Source organism: Ipomoea nil, unplaced genomic scaffold, assembly GCF_001879475.1.
Source record: "Ipomoea nil cultivar Tokyo-kokei standard unplaced genomic scaffold, Asagao_1.1 scaffold1361, whole genome shotgun sequence".
Lineage (NCBI taxonomy): Eukaryota > Viridiplantae > Streptophyta > Magnoliopsida > Solanales > Convolvulaceae > Ipomoea > Ipomoea nil.
In genome coordinates, this window is record NW_017617789.1 from 924,873 (window position 1) to 943,179 (window position 18,307).

The window sequence follows — 18,307 nt, forward strand, 5'->3', positions numbered from 1 at the left end:
TAGAAATTATGAATCTAAAGTATAAATTTTATGAATCTACAGTATAAATTTTATGAATCTACAGTATAAAAATTATGGATCTACAATATATAAAAATTATAAATCTACAGTATAAAAATTATAGATATAGAACCGTATCCACCTTGCAAGGTGGGCACGTGCTCACGGCATAACGTTCCACACCCTTTAATGTCATGGAAGACTAGGGAAGTGAAGTCAAGGTCTTCTCCTTATGTTTAATAAGGGGAACAAGACCGGCTGCATTTGTAATTGGATGATCACTTTGACTTCAACAACCAAGAAATTATCTTGCAGTTACCCTCACTGAAAATTCAATAAATAAATGAAAATATATACACTAATTAAGGCCATCAAAGACTAGGTAAGTGAAGTCAGGGTCTTCGCCTGATGTAGAGGATCACTTTCACTTCAACAACCTAGAAATTTTCTTGCAATTTCCCTCACTTTTCTTCTTTTTTCCCACCATGTCTAGATGGAGTAGATGCCCCCATTCAGATGTTAGAAAACCACAGTTTCATATTCATTTCAAGACCGCGTCTGAACAGTTATCGTATAAATTTTATACAATACTCGCACCAACATGCCAAATATGTAAACGTTCATAAGAAGAGTGAGGGTGAGATGACTGACCATTCTTGAACTATCTTGCTCCCACCTATGCAGGCATTGCGTATATCGTAGCCTTCAAGAATAACAATAATATCAAGAGGTCATCTCATTATTTCAGTAGCATGAAGCACAAATATAAAATAATGGTAAGAGAAGTCAACAAACCAAGTTCACATAAGAGAAAAGGAAATAAATGCAGAAACAATAACCCAGAAAGGAAACAAAAGAAAGGGTTCACACTCTTGTATTGTTACATCAGCAAAATAAATAAACATACCAGCACTAGAGCCTCTCCTTCTGAGAAAGTGAGGTGGGCCAAATGCCTGAGGTTCCAACCACTACGGCGTTTTGTATTCATTCTGGGTGCAATGCTCATTCCATATATAGCTTGCCTTGCAGCTCCTGTTTCCCCACTCTGAGAAGAGAAATCAGCTAGTATATCCACAACTTAGTCTACTTTAGAGTCCAAAGTTAAGCTTGTTTATTCTAGATTACCCAAAAGCCAGTTTTGTTTATCATGTTAACAATCATACCACAAGAAGAATAGAAAATCAAGCCATACCATTTACCCACTTTTACTCGTTGTCCAGAAATTTTCCTTCTCATGATTAGAAAACGCCTATAGTTCCATCTTAACTAGAGAGGCTACATCTTGGATGAACTTTTTGAGGTGAAGGTGTTGTTAGACAGAACACCATTTTGTCTGCCAATCTTCAGTCATCCCTTAGCTCCTCTCACTTCTCATCAAATCATGCAACCTATACCTGCAACCACAATGGACATTGACACACCTGGTTTCTCCACCATTGACTCCTCAGGCCTCAATAAACTTGTTAGGATGAAAGATCAAAAGTGGGTTCGTGAAAATGGAGGAATTGAAGGCATCATTTCAGCCCTTGAAACAGATGTCGACAACGGCATCCATGGTGGCCGTGCAGACCTTGATGCTAGACGAAAAGCCTTCGGTTCAAACTTTTGTCCAGGCTGTAAACCTCGAAAGTTGTTCTCCTGTCTAGTCCTGGAAGCACTTAAAGAACCATTGATCATCATCCTTCTAATAACTACTATTTCTTCTCTTGCCTTTGGCATTTTAAAGAATGGTCTAAAAGAAGGGTGTAAAGAAGGACTGGTCAAGCTTAGTGCTATTCTGGCAGTAGTCCTTGTTTCTGCTGGAGCGGAGCTCTGGTCACTCCGTGAATGCATCGACCTCTCTGACTTTAGCAGTTACCTCCCCCAAGTTGATGTTCTGAGAGATGGTAAATGGAAGCCGATGTCAATATGCAGAGTTGTTGTGGGAGACATAGTATTTCTGAAGCCTGGAGACCAAGTTCCTGCAGATGGACTTTTCATTGAAGGCTGCTCATTGCAAGTCGAGAAAACAAAAATAGATGGGCAAATTGAGCTTGTGGAAGTTGATGGCCACGAGGATCCATTCTTGTTCTTTGGGAGTACAGTTGTTGATGGATATGCTCGGATGCTGGTAACAGCAGTTGGAATGAACAAAAAGAATCATGCAATAAGCATAAAAGGCACAATAGTCGATGAAACAAAACACCTTACCTCAGTAGTAGGTAAAGCTGGCCAGGCAGTCGCTCTACTGACATTTTTAGTGTTACTGGCCCGATTCTTTGCTGGAGGAATACATGATGAACATGGAAACAGAGTTTCATTTGGAGGAGAAACAAAGATACTTGATGCCTTGGTTGCTATAGTTGGACTTATTGCCACACCCGCAATGATTGCTTTGACAGCTACTCCAGAGGGTCTGCTATTGGCTGTGAAAATCACTCTTGCTTATTCAATGAGGAGACTCAGGCGTGCTGGTGTTCTAGTGAGGGAGCCTTCACTATGCCATTCAGTCGCTTCTGTTACAACCATCTGTATGAACATGACAGGAACAGCAACATATGACTCCAAAGATGTAAGACCTCTTTTCCCTAATAACTGCAAATAGTATAGCCTTTTGTTATGAGTAATAGAATAACTGTGTGATTAATAGAGACCTACTGCATTTCTCTCTATGATTAATAACGTGATTTGGAGCACTACACGTAAGTTTTTATATGCAAATATTCCTTAATAAAAACAATCAAATTTACTACAAAACCTTTAAAAAACACCTCACTCTTCTTGAGAAAAATAAGGATGAAAAAGGAAGAAGAACAAGGCACACAGGAACTAAAAAGAATAGAAAGACAAAACATGGAAGTTCAGCATAGCAAATTATGTCCTTTCTTCTTTATTTATATATAAACCACATAGCAAAGGTGAATTAATCAAACAGAAAAAGGTAAATGTCAATCTTAAATGCCATACAGCTCAAATGAAAACATGAAATTATAATACTGATTCCAAGGATATACTGACTCTTTTGATCTTGCTTGTTTCACAATAGGTACCTAAGTTTTGGCTTGGGCTAAACTCTATTGAAGAAGTACCTCATAATTTGATTGCAACAAATGTTCTAGAGCTATTACACCAAGGTATTGGCCTGAACACAACTCAGCCCCCTTCAAGGTTGTTGTGTGGATCTCCTCAGAATTCAACAGAAAAGGCAATTTTTGAATGGGCTGTAAAGCACTTAGGCATGGATGTAGAAACTCTAAAGGGGAACTGCACCATTCTTGAAATTGAACCCTTCAATTCCAAGAATAGACAAAGCGGGGTTTTGATCAGTAAGAATGCAGACAATACAATTCATGTACACCGGAAGGGAGCAGCAGAAGATATAATACCTACATGCTCACACTATTATGATACAACTGGTATTGTCAGAGTGATTAACAAAAACACAAAGGTGCTGTTGGATCAAATACTGGAAGGCATGGCAGAAAATGGCATGCGTTGCATTGCTTTTGCACACAGAAAGACATCAATACGAGATTATTTCACTTTTTCTCGCCAACAGCTAATCTTATTAGGCATTGCGGGTCTAACAAGTCCACGTCGAGCTGGGTTAAGAAGCACTTTAAAGGACTGCAGGCGAGCAGGAGTGAACTTCAAATTGATCACAGGTGACAACATTCTAACGGCCAAAGCTATTGCTGTGCAGTGTGGCATACTTGAGCCAAATCACAAACCTGAGGAGGTGGTAGAAGGGGAGGAATTCAGGAACTTTACAGCAGAGGAGAGATTAGAAAAACTGAATAACATTCGCCTCATTGCTAGAGCCATCCCATCTGACAAGGTTCTTATGGTAGAGTGTTTGAAACAAAAGGGACAAGTTGTTGCTTTTCTAGGCCGTGGAACTGGGGATGTACAGGCACTTAGAGAAGCTGAAGCAGGGCTCTGTTTTGGGACTCAGGGTGCAGAGATAACCAAGGCAAGCTCTGGAGTAATAATGCTTAATAAGGAATTCCCTTTGCTAGTTGACATTTTGAAGTGGAGTCGGGGCATTTATGAGAGTATCCAGGTATACACTCAGTTCTTGCTCACTGCCACTTTTGTTTCTATGGTGCTCGATTTTTTCATGGCAGTTTCAGCTAGTGATCCACCCAATTTCGATGCAATGGTATCAGTTTCAGCTGGAAAAGTCCCATATCCGGTGTTTCAACTTTTGTGGATTAAGCTACTACTAGGCATTCTAGCTGCTGCAGCCCTTGTTGTGAAGAAGCCATCTGAAGAGCTAATGCACCAGCCACCTAGGAAGCAGAATGAGCCGCTGATGACCACACTTATGATCAGGACCATACTTACTCAAGCATTATATCAGATAGCCATCCTCTTAACCATACAATTCAAAGGACAATCTCTCTTCAATATCAATGGTAAGGAGAAAGATACGTTGATCCTAAATACTTATATTCTCTGTCAAGTGTTCACAATAATCAATGCAAGACTCTTTGAAATGAACACACTTGAAGAAATAATGAAGAAAAAGTTGTTTTCTGGTGTCATTGGGTTGACAATTGGCCTTCAAGTGTTGATGGTAGAGGTTTTGAAGAGGTTTGCTGGCACAGCACAGTTGAGTTGGGGACAGTGGGGAACATGTATATCCATTGCTGCTGCATCTTCTCCGATTGGCTGGCTAGTTAAGAGCATATCAGCCTCAGAGAAACCATATTTCAGCAACTTAACTTGGTTACAATCAAAGACCAAAACAGATTAGTCAGACACAAATCTAATGGTCTTTGCAAATAAAGGTTTCAATCAAACTATCAATGTCATTGATGTTTTGTGTGATAAACATTTCCAAGTATATTATGGCTTTTGTATGTTAGTCCATTCCAGTTTCCAGGACTCCAAGTCTTTCAAAAAGAAATTTTAAAAAATGTAAAAATTAGTCTGTTTGTTGTAATTTCTTCCTTACCAGAACCAACTTCTTAATTTTCTTTCTTAAATTTCATTTTGCATGTCTGATGTAGCTGATAAAACCAATTATTATTTTTAACAAATCTGAATTACACAAATGAAAGTAGCATTTTATTTTGAGACTGCAGAATCTATAACTACTTAGAAGGAAAGCTGAAATAGTAAATGAGTATTATCAAGGGGGGAGGCCCTTCAAAGCTCAATTAGTGGCAGGAAGAAAGACTTAGAAAAACTAATGGCAAGCAGATCAAGAATCCAAGGGTCTAAATGTCTTGAATTGTAAAGCTTTTCATCTCATATATAAAATATAGTTAAGAATCCACTCGAAATAAGACATCAACAGATACTGAGAGTGTCACCTCAGGAAAATAACCACACAACCTTGCATTTATTTTCAATTTCCTCAAGTTTCCAACTGTTGGCTAAAACCTCTGAAGATTTTGCAAGTAAATTAAAATAAATCGAAACGACACTTTGGTTTTCATTCAAACATGTTCCCTAAATGAATGATCTCTTCCTCTCCCAATTCCTTTCCATTCTTGACACATCTTGCAATTCTCAGATTCAAATTTACCCTCAATCAATTTACACACAAAATAAAGAAGAAAGGAAAACATTCACGGATCATTATTCCAAAAAATGATGATTACGTCCTAAATTTGGCTTCTCTAATCTCCTAATTAAAGTTTTTAGCTTAAAACATTTAAACATGAATCCTGTTACCATGTAGCCAATTTAAAATTTATTATTAATCTAATCATAAACCAGTGTTAACGCCATGGCGAGTATCAATTTATGATTGCATTTGCAGCAGAAGCTATAGAAGAATGCAGACGAGGAAGAAATATTAAACAGAGATCACTAATAGCATTTCAGAATTATAAAAGAAAGTTAACTAACCATTGGACTCAAACTGAAGATCTAAGACCTGCAGAACTGGAATAGTCTTAGTAAAAGAAAGAGATAGTTTACCCTAAGACTTCAGTTCCCTGCTTCCATGGTTGAAGAAGAACCCGATTACCCGAGCAAGTGTTGAGTCTATATCCGAACCCGTTTCCCTTTACGGGTTGGCGCCTTGTAGTCTGTTCTGTGGACTTGTGGAGTAGTAGGATTCAGGTTTGCCGCCGGTTTCCGAATCGATAGTATGTATGTATTATGTATGTATATATATTATATATATCATAATATCATTTGGAAACATTGTTTTATTAAATAAAATTAACTTAAATTTTTTTTTTACAAGAATATATTATATTGTAAAGTTCCTAGAATAATATTATGTTTCTAAAAGTTTAATTTAAGTAGATAAAATAAAAAGCATATTAGTATTAATATTTACAAATTAAAAGATCGAGTTGTAGCAAAGCATATTTCTTTAGTATGTTTTTCAATAAATTAAATATAAAAGACATTATTGAAATGTATTGTAGTAGGATGGTTAAATGTAGTATATTATTTATAAATAGCACGGTTTCATTTCTTGCTAATTATATTTTAATTTTTTATTATTTAATAAAATAGCATTGATAACATAGTAGAAACAAATTTAGAAATATGTCTTTAAGAAAATTGGTATCCTAAACAATATTAAGATGATCAAATTTAGAAATATGTCTTTAAGAAAATTGGTATCCTAAACAATATTAAGAAGTTGACATTAAAATTTTTAGAATGTAAGTTCCAAAATGTTAATCATTACTGTATGCTTAATCAACTTTTGGTAAATTTGCTTTCTTTTTTCGAGAAATAGTAATTAATTGATGCAAGAAGAATTCCATAATGTTCACCAACATATATTGTATAAATTGCAATCACTACTTTAATTTAATTTGCTCGCTCATCATCAACTTCACAATTTACAACTATTTCAATTCACAATGTCTAAAAAGCAAAACCATGGTGAGAGTTCTGGATCCCACAAACAAGGTAGGCCTGATCTCCTTTCCTTTCCAGTGCCAAAGAAGACAAGAAACAAATCGGAGGAGACTGCATGGAAACGGGAGACGGCGTCGTTTGCTTATTTAGAGCAACTTCCGGTGTGTGGCTCTTCATCTTCGATGACTAAATTTAATATTCCTGGTCGTATTCCTGAGAATCTTGAACAAATAGTAAAGGAGGTGGACAATGATCCTAACAACTTTTGGAAGGGAGTTCCTAATGAAAGAGATTTGAGTGACATATATAGAGATCCAAAATCACGCCCGCATTAGTTAACATTTTGTTGTATGGAATAGTGATACGCACCTACCAATATATACCAAATTTAATTTCATAGATTTATAAGAATTATAGTATTAGTGAATTAGAGAAACATTATAGTATGAATTAGTATATTGTTAGCATGCATTAGAGAATCGTTAGAATTAGTTATGCTTGAGAAATAAGACTTTAAAGTATCTTTTTATGAATCGTTATAATAAAAGAATGCAGTGATTTTACTTCAATTCTCATCAAAAATTTATATTTGTATTTCAATTTCTGAGAATTTGAAAGGTGAAAGGTGATGAATGGTGTATCTTCCTGTTGAATGTATGTAGATGTAGATGCTAGTTTTCTCTCTCTATATGTGTTTTTGATCTTGTAGTGTGTATTGTGTAATAAGACTTTCATTAATGATTAACTAGACAAAGAAATATCATAACTCATAACATGTGGGATTTATCATTTTTTTTTTTATATAAATAAACTCTAAAATTGTATAACGAAGCAATAAAATAGACAATAGTGTTTTGAGAACACATATTTGATTGAAGTTAACCTATTGATTGACGTTTTATGTTGAGAGTAGAAGAAGAAGACACATTATAATCGAAAGAGAGACGTCAAACGTCAATTTTAGGTTACAAAAAGAGATGAGTAATTTTGTCTCAAAGTTATATTTTTTCTTCCTAAAATCCATGGAATTGAAATACTGGGGGAGGGGGCCGGGGGGAGAGGCGCAGAATTCTAATTCCATGAAAGTGAGGGAATTTCAATTTCGATCCGTGGAGTTGAAATTCACTCCAACCAAACGAAGGAATTTGGTTTCCATTGGAATTACATTTTCACGTATAATTTAGTGCTTTATTTTAGCATTATTCCTAATAACAATAATTAACAAAATTTAAAACTTTTTAATAGAATCCCACACTCGTGCTACAACATCTTTTATAATTGTGTAGTTTTGTGTGGTATCACTCCAGAAAGACAAAATATGAAACAAGTGCACAATTTTTATTATGATTTACCCACTATACACTCTTAATTAGCAATCATTATATCGTGAACCCTAATCCAATACGCATAATTTGACTTCATAATGTACAGAATTTATGTTCATAATGCACAGAATTTATGTTCATAATACACATACACATAAACATTATATAATGAACATGAATTCTATGCATTATGTTAAGTGTTTATGTGTCTTCATTATATCGTGTTTATATGTATGTGTATTATGAACATGAATTTTATGCATTATGAACATAAATTTTGTACATTATGAGGTCAAATTCTGTATATTGAACCATGGTCCACAATATAAATTGCCCTCAGTTAGTGGTTACCCAGAACAACATTAAAAATAAAATAAAATTAAAGCACAAACAAAAGAGTGTTCATTCCGTGGCAACAGGTCCCTACTAGTTTGGATTATATTGTTGGTGTACTTTTCTTGGAAATGATTGTCTCTTTGCATGGAAAGTGACCAGCAAAAAAGCAAAACTTGGCTCAAGCAAATTCTTTCCCACTTCAAACCTTCAGCAGCCATGTGTACAGCAATCTAATCTTATTAGACAAATCCCAGATACTTTTACTTGCTCACAATGTTGTTTCTATTTGATGCGTGTCGTGTCATTTCCAGTTGGATACCATCCTCCAGCCAAGACTCCAATTGACTTCCCAAAATGTTAAGTCCACACAAGCAACTTCACAGAATTTCATGCTACTCAAAATCCAGTTTCTTTGCACCTTCTGTAATCACCATTTACATCAATATGCCACAGTACAGAAAGTACTTAAAGCAGTTTTGCTTGGCAAGTTACCAGCTGGATAACACAAGCATAAGCTTTTTGTATAAATATCAAGAATCAGAGCTTACCCAAACCAGAACCTTGATATTCTATCTTGAATATTCAGTTTGAACACTTTTTGCTTCAATTTCTTCATCCATAGCCTTTCAACAAACATGCTTCCAGCCTTAGAAGTAGACTCAAGGCCTCTTTTAAGTCCCCGGAAGAGGTGGCGACGGGCCTTTGCCACTCTCTACAGCACCAGGGTCCTGAAGCAGATTGTATCGCAAAATCAAAGTGAAGTTTTACACTCACTAATTGACATACCCAAGGAATTTTCGGGCCTCACCTCGTCCATCCTGGCCAAGCTTGTACAAGAGAAAAATGTTGAACAGCTCGATCAGCTTGGAGGAGTTAACGGCTTGATCTCTGCTCTTGAGACTGATGCTGAGAAGGGGATCCGAGGTGGTGAGGAAGACATTGGCAGACGACGCAATGCCTTTGGTTCAAATACATTCCAGAGGCCGTCAATGAAGACCATTCGTATATTGCTGGAAACCTTCAAAGATCCCATCATGATTGTCTTATTACTATGTGCCACATTGTCCATTGGTTTTGGGATGAGAAAGCATGGCCTCCATGGATGTTTAGATGGAGGAATCATATATGCAGCTGTGTTTCTTGTCATTGCTGTCAGTTCTTTGAGTAAATATTGGCTGGAAAGACAGTTGTACAAGCTATCCAAAGCCAATGATCACGGCATGAATACAACAGTCATCAGAAATGGGAAGCGCCACAGTATTTCAATTTCTGATGTTGTTGTTGGAGACGTACTTTGCTTGGGTGTCGGAGATCGAGTCCCTGCAGATGGCATGTATATTGACGGGCACTCCTTGCTAGTGGATGAATCACATATCGGAGATGACAACAGTCCTGTTGAAGTGCAGAGCATCAATAATCCATTCTTGCACTGTGGCAGTAAAGTTATCAAAGGCGATGCTCGAATGCTGGTCATTGCAGTTGGCAAGAACACATCCTGGGGTCAAACAAGCATGAGTTCAACAAGCTGGGGTTCTAATGAAAGAACGCCTTTGCAAATAAAACTACACAGACTGACCTCGATTATAGCTGCAATTGGTCTTGCAGTTGCTTTCCTAGTTCTGACAGTACTGCTCATCCGTTATTTCTTGGGGAGCTTGCACGACAATGATGGAAGCATTCACTTCGCCAGCCGGAAAACAAGTCTAAACAAGGCATGGAGATCCATGATTGAACTTCTGGTAAGTCCAGTCTCAATTGCATCAGCTGCCATTCCAGAAGGTTTGCTACTGGCTGTTGCAATAACCATAGCTTGTACAACCAAGAGAATGGCAGATGACAATGTACTTGTGAGAAATCTTTCAGCCTGCGAAATGATTAGCTCTGCAACAGTGATATGTACAAATAAAAGAGGCATCTTTAAGATGAATGAATTAAAAGTAAGTCAATGTTGGATAGGCTCTACGTATATTGGTGAAGATGGTGTTTCCTCAATTGCACCAGAAGTTTTAGATTTGCTTCATGAGGGAATAGCTCTGAAGGATACCTATATCCCATTAGCATATCCATTCGAAATCACCAATCAAGAAATCCAACATGCAATTGAAGTCTGGGGCAAACAAAAAATGAAGATGGATTTAGCACAGATTTATGCTAAGATATCCAGTTCAGAACACCAGGATCTGTTTATGATTCAGAGGGCTGGAAACCCAATTCGTGTCCATGAAAAAGGAGCTCCAGAGGTCATATTGCCCATGTGTTCACAATACTATGAGAAAAATGGCATCAGCAAAGACATCAGTGATGACGAAAGAGCAAAGCTGGAGAAAATAATGGAAGACATGAGATTGAATGGTTTCCACTGTGTTGCATTTGCATGCAAAGATTTACCAGCAGAGCAACACATTGATGATGATGGGAACTTTCATCCTAAGCTCAAAGAAGATCGCTGGACCTTATTAGCATTTGTAGGCCTAAAAGCTACTTGTCAACCTGAGGCGCAGCAAGCAGTGCTGGATTGTCAAAATGCTGGGGTGACAATCAAAATGATTACAGAAGATGATATCCATACTGCACGGGCATCTGCAATTGAATGTGGAATAATTAAGCAAAACGAGGGCATGAACTCAGAAGAGGTGATGGAAGCAGCAGCGCTCCAAAACTGTTCAACTGAAGAAGAAAGATTGGAGAAGGTTGGAAAAATCCGTGTACTTGCAAGAGCATCAACAATTGACAAGCTTGAGATGGTAAAATGCTTGAAACAGAAAGGACACATTGTTGCTGTTACTGGAAACAGTGAGGGAGGTGCAAGGGAACTTAGGGAAGCTGATTTAAGACTTTCTTTGGGCATTAAAGGGGCTGATGATGCAGTGGAGCAGAGGTCAGATACAAATGTTCTCATCTTAGATGATAACTTTGCTTCAGTGGCCAGAGTTATACGATGGAGCAGAGTTATGTATAATAACATTCAGATTTTCACCCAATTCCAGCTAACAGCAAGCATAGCTTCTCTCGCGGTAGACTTTGTGACTACAATATCAACAAGTGAGCCCCCAACCATCAACATTGTGGCAGCCATTTCAGCAGGTAAAGTTCCATATGCAACGCTTCAGATTCTGTGGGTAAAGCTGATAATGGGCACTTTAGCTGCTCTGGCTCTCACTGCAGATAAGCATGCAGAAAAACTCATGCAACAGCCCCCAGTTGACCACAACAAACCATTTATAACAAACATCATGTGGAGAAACATAGTGGGTCAAGCAACGTACCAAATCATAGTTTTGCTCACCATACAATTCACGGCCGAATCAACATTCAATTTGAGCTCCAAGGAAAAGGATACCATGATATTCAATATTTTTGTTCTCTGCCAACTATTCAGCATATTCAATGCCAGAAACTATGAAAGAAGTATCTTCAGTGGGCTACACAAAAACAGGTCGTTTTGGGGAATAGTTGTAACAATAATTGTTGTTCAGGTGATGATGATAGAAATGTTGAAGAGGTTTGCAAACACAGAGAGGCTGAGCTGGGTGCAATGGAAAGCATGCATTGGGATAGCCTTCCTATCATGGCCAATAGGTTGGCTCATAAAATGCACACCCCTTCCTATGATTGCACAAACATTTGATTATCTACCATTCTATCAACTTAGTCCCTAGAATATCAATCTTGTTCAAGTTGCTTGTACAGTTTGTAGATTTCTTGATTTGTTGGTCAATCCTGATTTGCTAAGTTATGAACTTTCTCTATGTGTTAGCGTATCCTAACTTTGATATACTTTCGACTCCTCTATCTTCAATATGTTACAAAGTAATAACTAAGGCAGCTGTAATAGCCAGAGAATATCCTCCAACAGCCTAAAATCTAAATAAGGTCAGCCACAGACTCTACAGAAACAACCATGGAAGAATTGAAGCCCAACATTTAGCTACAACTCCATAATATCATCATCACATATACTAATACCCCCACTGATATCTTCATCTGAGCAAAACTTTTATACTTTTTATAGGCTATTCCACCTTCACTATGGTTTTTATCTCAAACTAGAAAGATTCAAAACTTTAAGAAAACATTAAACAAACATGTGGTGTGCGTCATTTTTGAATTCTTTCCCAACTGAAAATTACCAATTTTTAGCAGGCTATTTAGTATTTCAACTGATAATCTTGAAGATCAATTAATACCAACTCTTCTGTAGCCTAAATTGGCACTACACCCTATTTCTATCTTCTTTTCCATTCAAAATTTCAAAGAATAAGATGCTCACAGTTGCTAACTTTTGAGAACAAAAACTTCGTAATTTGAACCGATAGTGCGTGTGTGCAATGCAGATTTGAGCTCTTAGATACATAAACATACATAAATTTAGTAAAGGAAAAACCAAAAAACGAGGTTCAAGTGAATATACCCTCCGATTGATACGTCGTCGAGACATGCTGCGCATGAATCCTTGAGAGTTGACTACTTTACTGACTTTGATCCTATCATGGTTTTATCAACGTGAACAACGTGAAGATTTATAAACATTTTGTAAATTTATTTGTGGAAAAAAATATTAGTATTGTGATAATTATAATTAAAATTTTAAAATTTATAATTTAGTAACAAATTTTGAAATGTTAATGTAATTTCAATTACAGAAAAATGATAAATCAACTTGGTTGGCTAGAGCAGTCGTGTACTCTCATCTCTTACTTAGGACGGCTTGTTGCGAACGATGATTAGTGAGTATGGTACGGGCTTGCTTAGAATATCTCGTGGTCCAACAAAAAAAAAAATATTATTAGAGAAAAATTATACCTTGTCCTTAAATAGTTGAATTGCAGGAAAATAACATTTTTCTTTGTCTTTTTTTTTTTTTTGAAATAACATTTTTCTTTGTCTTAATTATATTGTTACTATTTTTCGTCTTTCAATTATCTTCAAAGTAAATTTTTTTGTCTATCAATTATAAACAAAGTGACTTTTTAACAATGTGATATTAGAAAGTTAGCTAATGACTTTTTTAGTATTTGCTTTTCGTTTGTTAAGCGATCCGTAAATTTGACAACCCATCTCATTGCTCGAGAGACCGAATTCATAGCTGATTGTAGGGAGTGGGCTATGCACCCTCCCATGTGTATTTCTGATGTAATATCTCGTAAAGTTTATTAATGAAGTTGTTCTTATTCTTAAAAAAAAAAAAAAAAAAAAAAAAAAAAAAACCACACTAGCAAAACTAATGGACGAAGAAAACCATTTCAAAATAATTGATAGACGAAGAAAATTATTTTACAAACAACGAAAGATTTGAGGAATAATAACAGAGTAATGATAGTAAAATTGAGGATACAAAATGTTATTCCCAAAAAATATCATTTATTGTTTTAATTATTTAAACCCAATTTAACAAAATCCCAAGTTTGTCATAAGTTCATAACATAGTAATTAATACTAGTATTTAATATATTACTAACTATAAGAAAAAATTCTCTTTTCAAAAAAAGAAAAAAGAAAAAATTCCCTTTGTATTTTCTCTCTAAACTCTTTCCTCATGATGTTGTTTTCATATTTTCTCTCCAAATTTTTGGAGCTTTAATTTATTATTAGGTGTCTAAAAATTAGCAGACCTATCACTAATTAAGAAAATAAATTTAGTTACTAATAAAATGATGTCACATCATGTCACCAGGATGAAAAATTTGTAGAAAAAAATATAAGAGTATATAGCATTGCTCTCATCGTGATATCAGTATTATAAATGTACGTAATGAAGTTATGAAAAAAATTGCCCGTCACTAGCTCACTGTCCAAAGATGTGCACTGAGTTAACTTTGCTCCTGTACAATAAAGCCTTCGAACCACATAAAAGAAATAAATCGTACCAATAATCCTCCCTCATCTTGATAATAAGGAGTACATAATAAAACTTTACTGAATTCACCAAGCAGTAGAAACTCCCATAGATATGTAAGAAATTTTGAGTAGAAAACTAGCAATATAATGCATTTACTTCCTAGAATCACAACCACACAATATGGTACAATTTGTGCACACACAGAAGCATGCACAGTTCCGATCCAGGGCATCATCATCATCATTTTTCACACTATAAATACACCATTTTTTTGACTGTATACTGTTGCCTCAGCTCATCCATGCCCATCATTTATTCAGACCCTAAACCATGTTTCAAGCGATTATACACACAGGAGATGAATCAGATTTTTAAGGTTTCTCCCAAACAGTACATCTGTGAATGGGCAAATTAAAACATCCTTAAACCGACACAGGTTCAGGAGCTCGGCCATTCTCAGCTAGAGACAAGCTATCGTAGTATTCCACCAACACTTGCCAACCACCCGGGCACATGAATCCATCCGGTGGGCTCTCCTTGTTCTTCGCCAGTGTTCGCATCTGAAAGAAAAAAAAAAAAAAAAAAAAAAAAAAAACGCAGAAATTTGCATACTGAGTTCATAACTTGTAAGCATATATATACAAAAGCAATAGAAATAATGTCGTTTTATCACAGTTTGTAAGCAGCTCGGATCGGAAAGGATTTGTACAACCAGTATTCCATTTGCGTTTTGAATTCAGGATATGTAGTCATGAAGATCGAAAACGTACCTTGGTGCCTGATATGAAGACGAAATCTTGAGGTCTCGACGGATCAAAGAATGCCATTTTGTTCTGAGTCTTGTCATATGCAGCAACCTGCAGGAGAACCCAATATAATGCTCGGTTCACGATAATTGTTAAGAAAAATATAATTGTTTGTGAAATTATAATAGTCGTTCTATACCTTAAACGGCAAGATGTTTAGCCGCTCGAGTCCAGGTGCCATGCTCAAGACTTTCTTCCCGTGGTCAGCATCATAGAGATCTCTTTTCTCGATTGGATGACCCATGCCAGCCGGGTCTCGACCAACGATGTAGAAGTTGGCACCTGCATTTATACGAGCCTTAGCATGCCACTGCACCTCAGTCGGGCCAGCATAGTGCATAGGAGACGGGAAGATGGAGACCACAGTAGTCTCGGGATCAAGTACACCTTCTTCAAGAACCTGAGATCAAATATAACGTTCAAATTCGACGTCCATAAAATTGAATACTAACGGTATGGAATCATTGTTGAGCATATAATATATATAAACATAAATGTGCAATTCAACTATCAGCTTAGGCTTTTAGTTGAGATGGAGCACATGCTTTAATTTGGTATCAGAGCAAAAAAAGAGACTATGGTCCACGTGTTGCTTGGAGCCCATCAAAAGTAATCGGCCCGGACACGATGCGTGTTGAGCATATAATATATATAAACATAAACTATCAACTTAGGCTTTTAGTTGAGATGGAGCACATGCTTTAATTATCATAGTAACCAAGAGAATTCTAACCTTCTCGTGTTGCTTCATTCGCCAGTTGAGTGGAACATCATCTGCCTTTGTATAACCGCCCAGCGGATGAAGCAAAAGGACGGGATTCTTATACCCCATCTCAAGAAGCCTGCGACGAGTGTCCGTCATCAACAAAGCATGCCCATTATGCACCGGATTTCTGAGCTGAAACGCAAACACTGCATCCGCATTGCGTCGAGAGAATTCATCGCGAAGCTCTTTAGGAGAAAGCCGGAACCTGTCAAGACCATCGTTGTACTTGATCGGTTCTATAACTTCTAAATCACCGCCAACGAGCCAGTTCCCAGCATTAGTTAGAGCCTCCTCGACGTATGGTAGCCCGGGGGCAGTGGTGCCCCAAGTCCTCGCTATTCGTTCTTCTTTGTTATGCTTGTATATTTCAATGCTGCAATTAACGAAGAAATTCAGAATTGATTCCCAACTTATTAAGATTACAAGTATATCCATGGAATGATAGAAAAGCTAGTCAAACAGCAAAGTATGATGTCTGGGACAAAATTTTCCAGATTCGAGCAATTATTGCAAGATGATCAAACAAAACACAAACACTGTTATGTTTCAAAGTCTAGAATATCTGTACGAGAAGAATATTTCTATCAAGAGAATTGAACATGACTTACTATCATATCTAAATTAGTCCACTGGCACTTACTATCTTCAACATGATGAAGATAGTAAAAACCATAATGTCACTAAATACAGGAATTGTTTAATATGAAAGTGAGAACTATAACTACCAAATCTTTGATAAACCATTAATGACAGAAATATATGTTGATGCATTTTATGGCAATATGCAATAGAGAAGGATCCATTGCATACAGATAATTTAAAGCACTATCTATATAGCATAGTACTATATTTGTTGCCCGCACAGGTAGCTCAGTTAAATCTCGGGCGATAAATTGTGAGCAAGGACACATAATCGACCTGGCAGCTGTAGTCAGGTCGGGCTCCTTGTGGAGCCCACAAAGGTCCTCGCCATGATTTACCCCGGGACTATCTGTCGGGCCAAGACATAAAGCCCGGGACAAAGGAATTTCGCCTTTTGTAAAGAAGGAAATGAAACTAGTGCTATTAAAAGTCAAAGGAAACGCATTTTGTTCTTATTAGAAATTAGAAACGTACGGACGTAAAATAACTAGGATGTTTCTTACTCTTTCAGAATGGCAACGGCCCGGTGATTATCGTCGACGAGGGCAACGGAGCTGGACTCGCCAATCCGGCTCTTCTGGGAGTCGTCGACGGCGAGCACGATAGGCACCGACATGTTGACGACGGAGCCGTCTCCGAGCCGGAGCGAGTTAAAATGAAGTGTTTGAAGGAACTCGGATTCCCTTTGGAACCCTTTCAAGGGGCTAGCCCAGCCCTCGCTGAGCACATGAACCCATTGAAGATCGATCTTCGATAGCTTGATTTGGGGCAGGCCCGACGCCAGTTTTCTCGCCGCCTCTCTCTCACCCTCCTTCACGAAGAGCTCCACCAGGCTGCCGCCGTCGGGCTCGATCAGCCCGCACGAAATCCGGACCCTGGCCCGGGCTCTGCCGGCGACCCGGGAAGGGACAGGGAAAGATAGCGGCTTGATCAATCGGGTTTCGTGGGGTTTCGGGAAAGATTGCCGGGGAGTTGGAGTTTTGACGAATTGTAAAGCCGTGGACGCCATGGCAGGCAGGGGAGTTTCTCTCTCTAGCAGAGAAGCAGAGAGAGAGAGAGAGAGAAATGCGTTGGCAACTGGCGAGGGGAGTTAAAATATTTGGAGGGAGGGAGGGGTATTTTGGGAATTTCAAAGGGGTTTAAGTTTTTATCAAGAACCGCCGAAGCTCCAGTGTGATCTGACTAGGATGTTTTGTTGGATTTTGGGTTGAAATTTAGGGAGGATGAACCTGGACGTTTTTTGTTCTGCTCTACTTATTAATTAAACCACAACTATATTAATTACAAGGGTTAATTTCTAAAATGGTCCTCCGAACTATGACACTTTTTTAAATTGATCCCTTGATTTTTAATTTCTCTAAAGTGATTTTTCGATTTTTGAATTTTAAGTTAAAATAGTCCTCCATTAACTTTGGCGCTAAATTGGTATTAAAATGAATGGTAAAATTAGAAAATTTAGATTTTACACTTTAATTTAAAACAATTTATGATTCCTTTTTAGCAATCTGCGCACATATTTCTTCAAATTAGGTTTTTGCTCTCCTAAATTTACAATGAAAATATGGGATAATCAACTAGAAGGCTACAAATCTTTGACTTGGGAAGTTTGTGGATTAAGTTGAAGATGAACTTTTTCTAGCCTTCTAGTTGATTATCCCACATTTTGATTATAGATTTAGGAAAGCAAAAACCTAATTTGAAGAAATATGTGCGCAGACTGTTGAAAGGAATCACAGATTTCTTTAAATTAGAGTGCAAAACTTAAATTTCCAATTTT

At 37.2% G+C, this 18,307-nt stretch overlaps 3 protein-coding genes and 1 long non-coding RNA gene across 4 annotated transcripts; 2 read left to right on the plus strand and 2 right to left on the minus strand.

Moving 5' to 3' along the window:
- Positions 1-517: 517 nt before the first annotated feature.
- On the minus strand, positions 518-1,286 carry LOC109185834. The gene is made up of 3 exons (XR_002055044.1): positions 1,193-1,286; positions 908-1,045; positions 518-703 (listed from the first exon to the last, which is right to left on the minus strand). It is a non-coding gene; the product is annotated as an uncharacterized LOC109185834 (long non-coding RNA).
- An 11-nt stretch (positions 1,287-1,297) lies between these two features.
- Positions 1,298-5,059, plus strand: LOC109185826 (calcium-transporting ATPase 12, plasma membrane-type-like). The gene is made up of 2 exons (XM_019335774.1): positions 1,298-2,551; positions 3,026-5,059. Exons 1-2 carry the CDS (start codon positions 1,382-1,384, stop codon positions 4,736-4,738), a joined length of 2,883 nt encoding a protein of 960 aa, XP_019191319.1. The 5' UTR covers positions 1,298-1,381; the 3' UTR covers positions 4,739-5,059.
- A 4,053-nt stretch (positions 5,060-9,112) lies between these two features.
- LOC109185778 (putative calcium-transporting ATPase 13, plasma membrane-type) lies at positions 9,113-12,217 on the plus strand. The gene has a single exon (XM_019335727.1). It carries the CDS (start codon positions 9,113-9,115, stop codon positions 12,134-12,136), a length of 3,024 nt encoding a protein of 1,007 aa, XP_019191272.1. The 3' UTR covers positions 12,137-12,217.
- Positions 12,218-14,401: 2,184 nt separating this feature from the next.
- LOC109185898 (ATP sulfurylase 1, chloroplastic-like) lies at positions 14,402-17,614 on the minus strand. Its single transcript, XM_019335872.1, has 5 exons — positions 17,034-17,614; positions 15,856-16,261; positions 15,262-15,522; positions 15,087-15,173; positions 14,402-14,876 (listed from the first exon to the last, which is right to left on the minus strand). Exons 1-5 carry the CDS (start codon positions 17,537-17,539, stop codon positions 14,739-14,741), a joined length of 1,398 nt encoding a protein of 465 aa, XP_019191417.1. The 5' UTR covers positions 17,540-17,614; the 3' UTR covers positions 14,402-14,738.
- Positions 17,615-18,307: the final 693 nt, after the last annotated feature.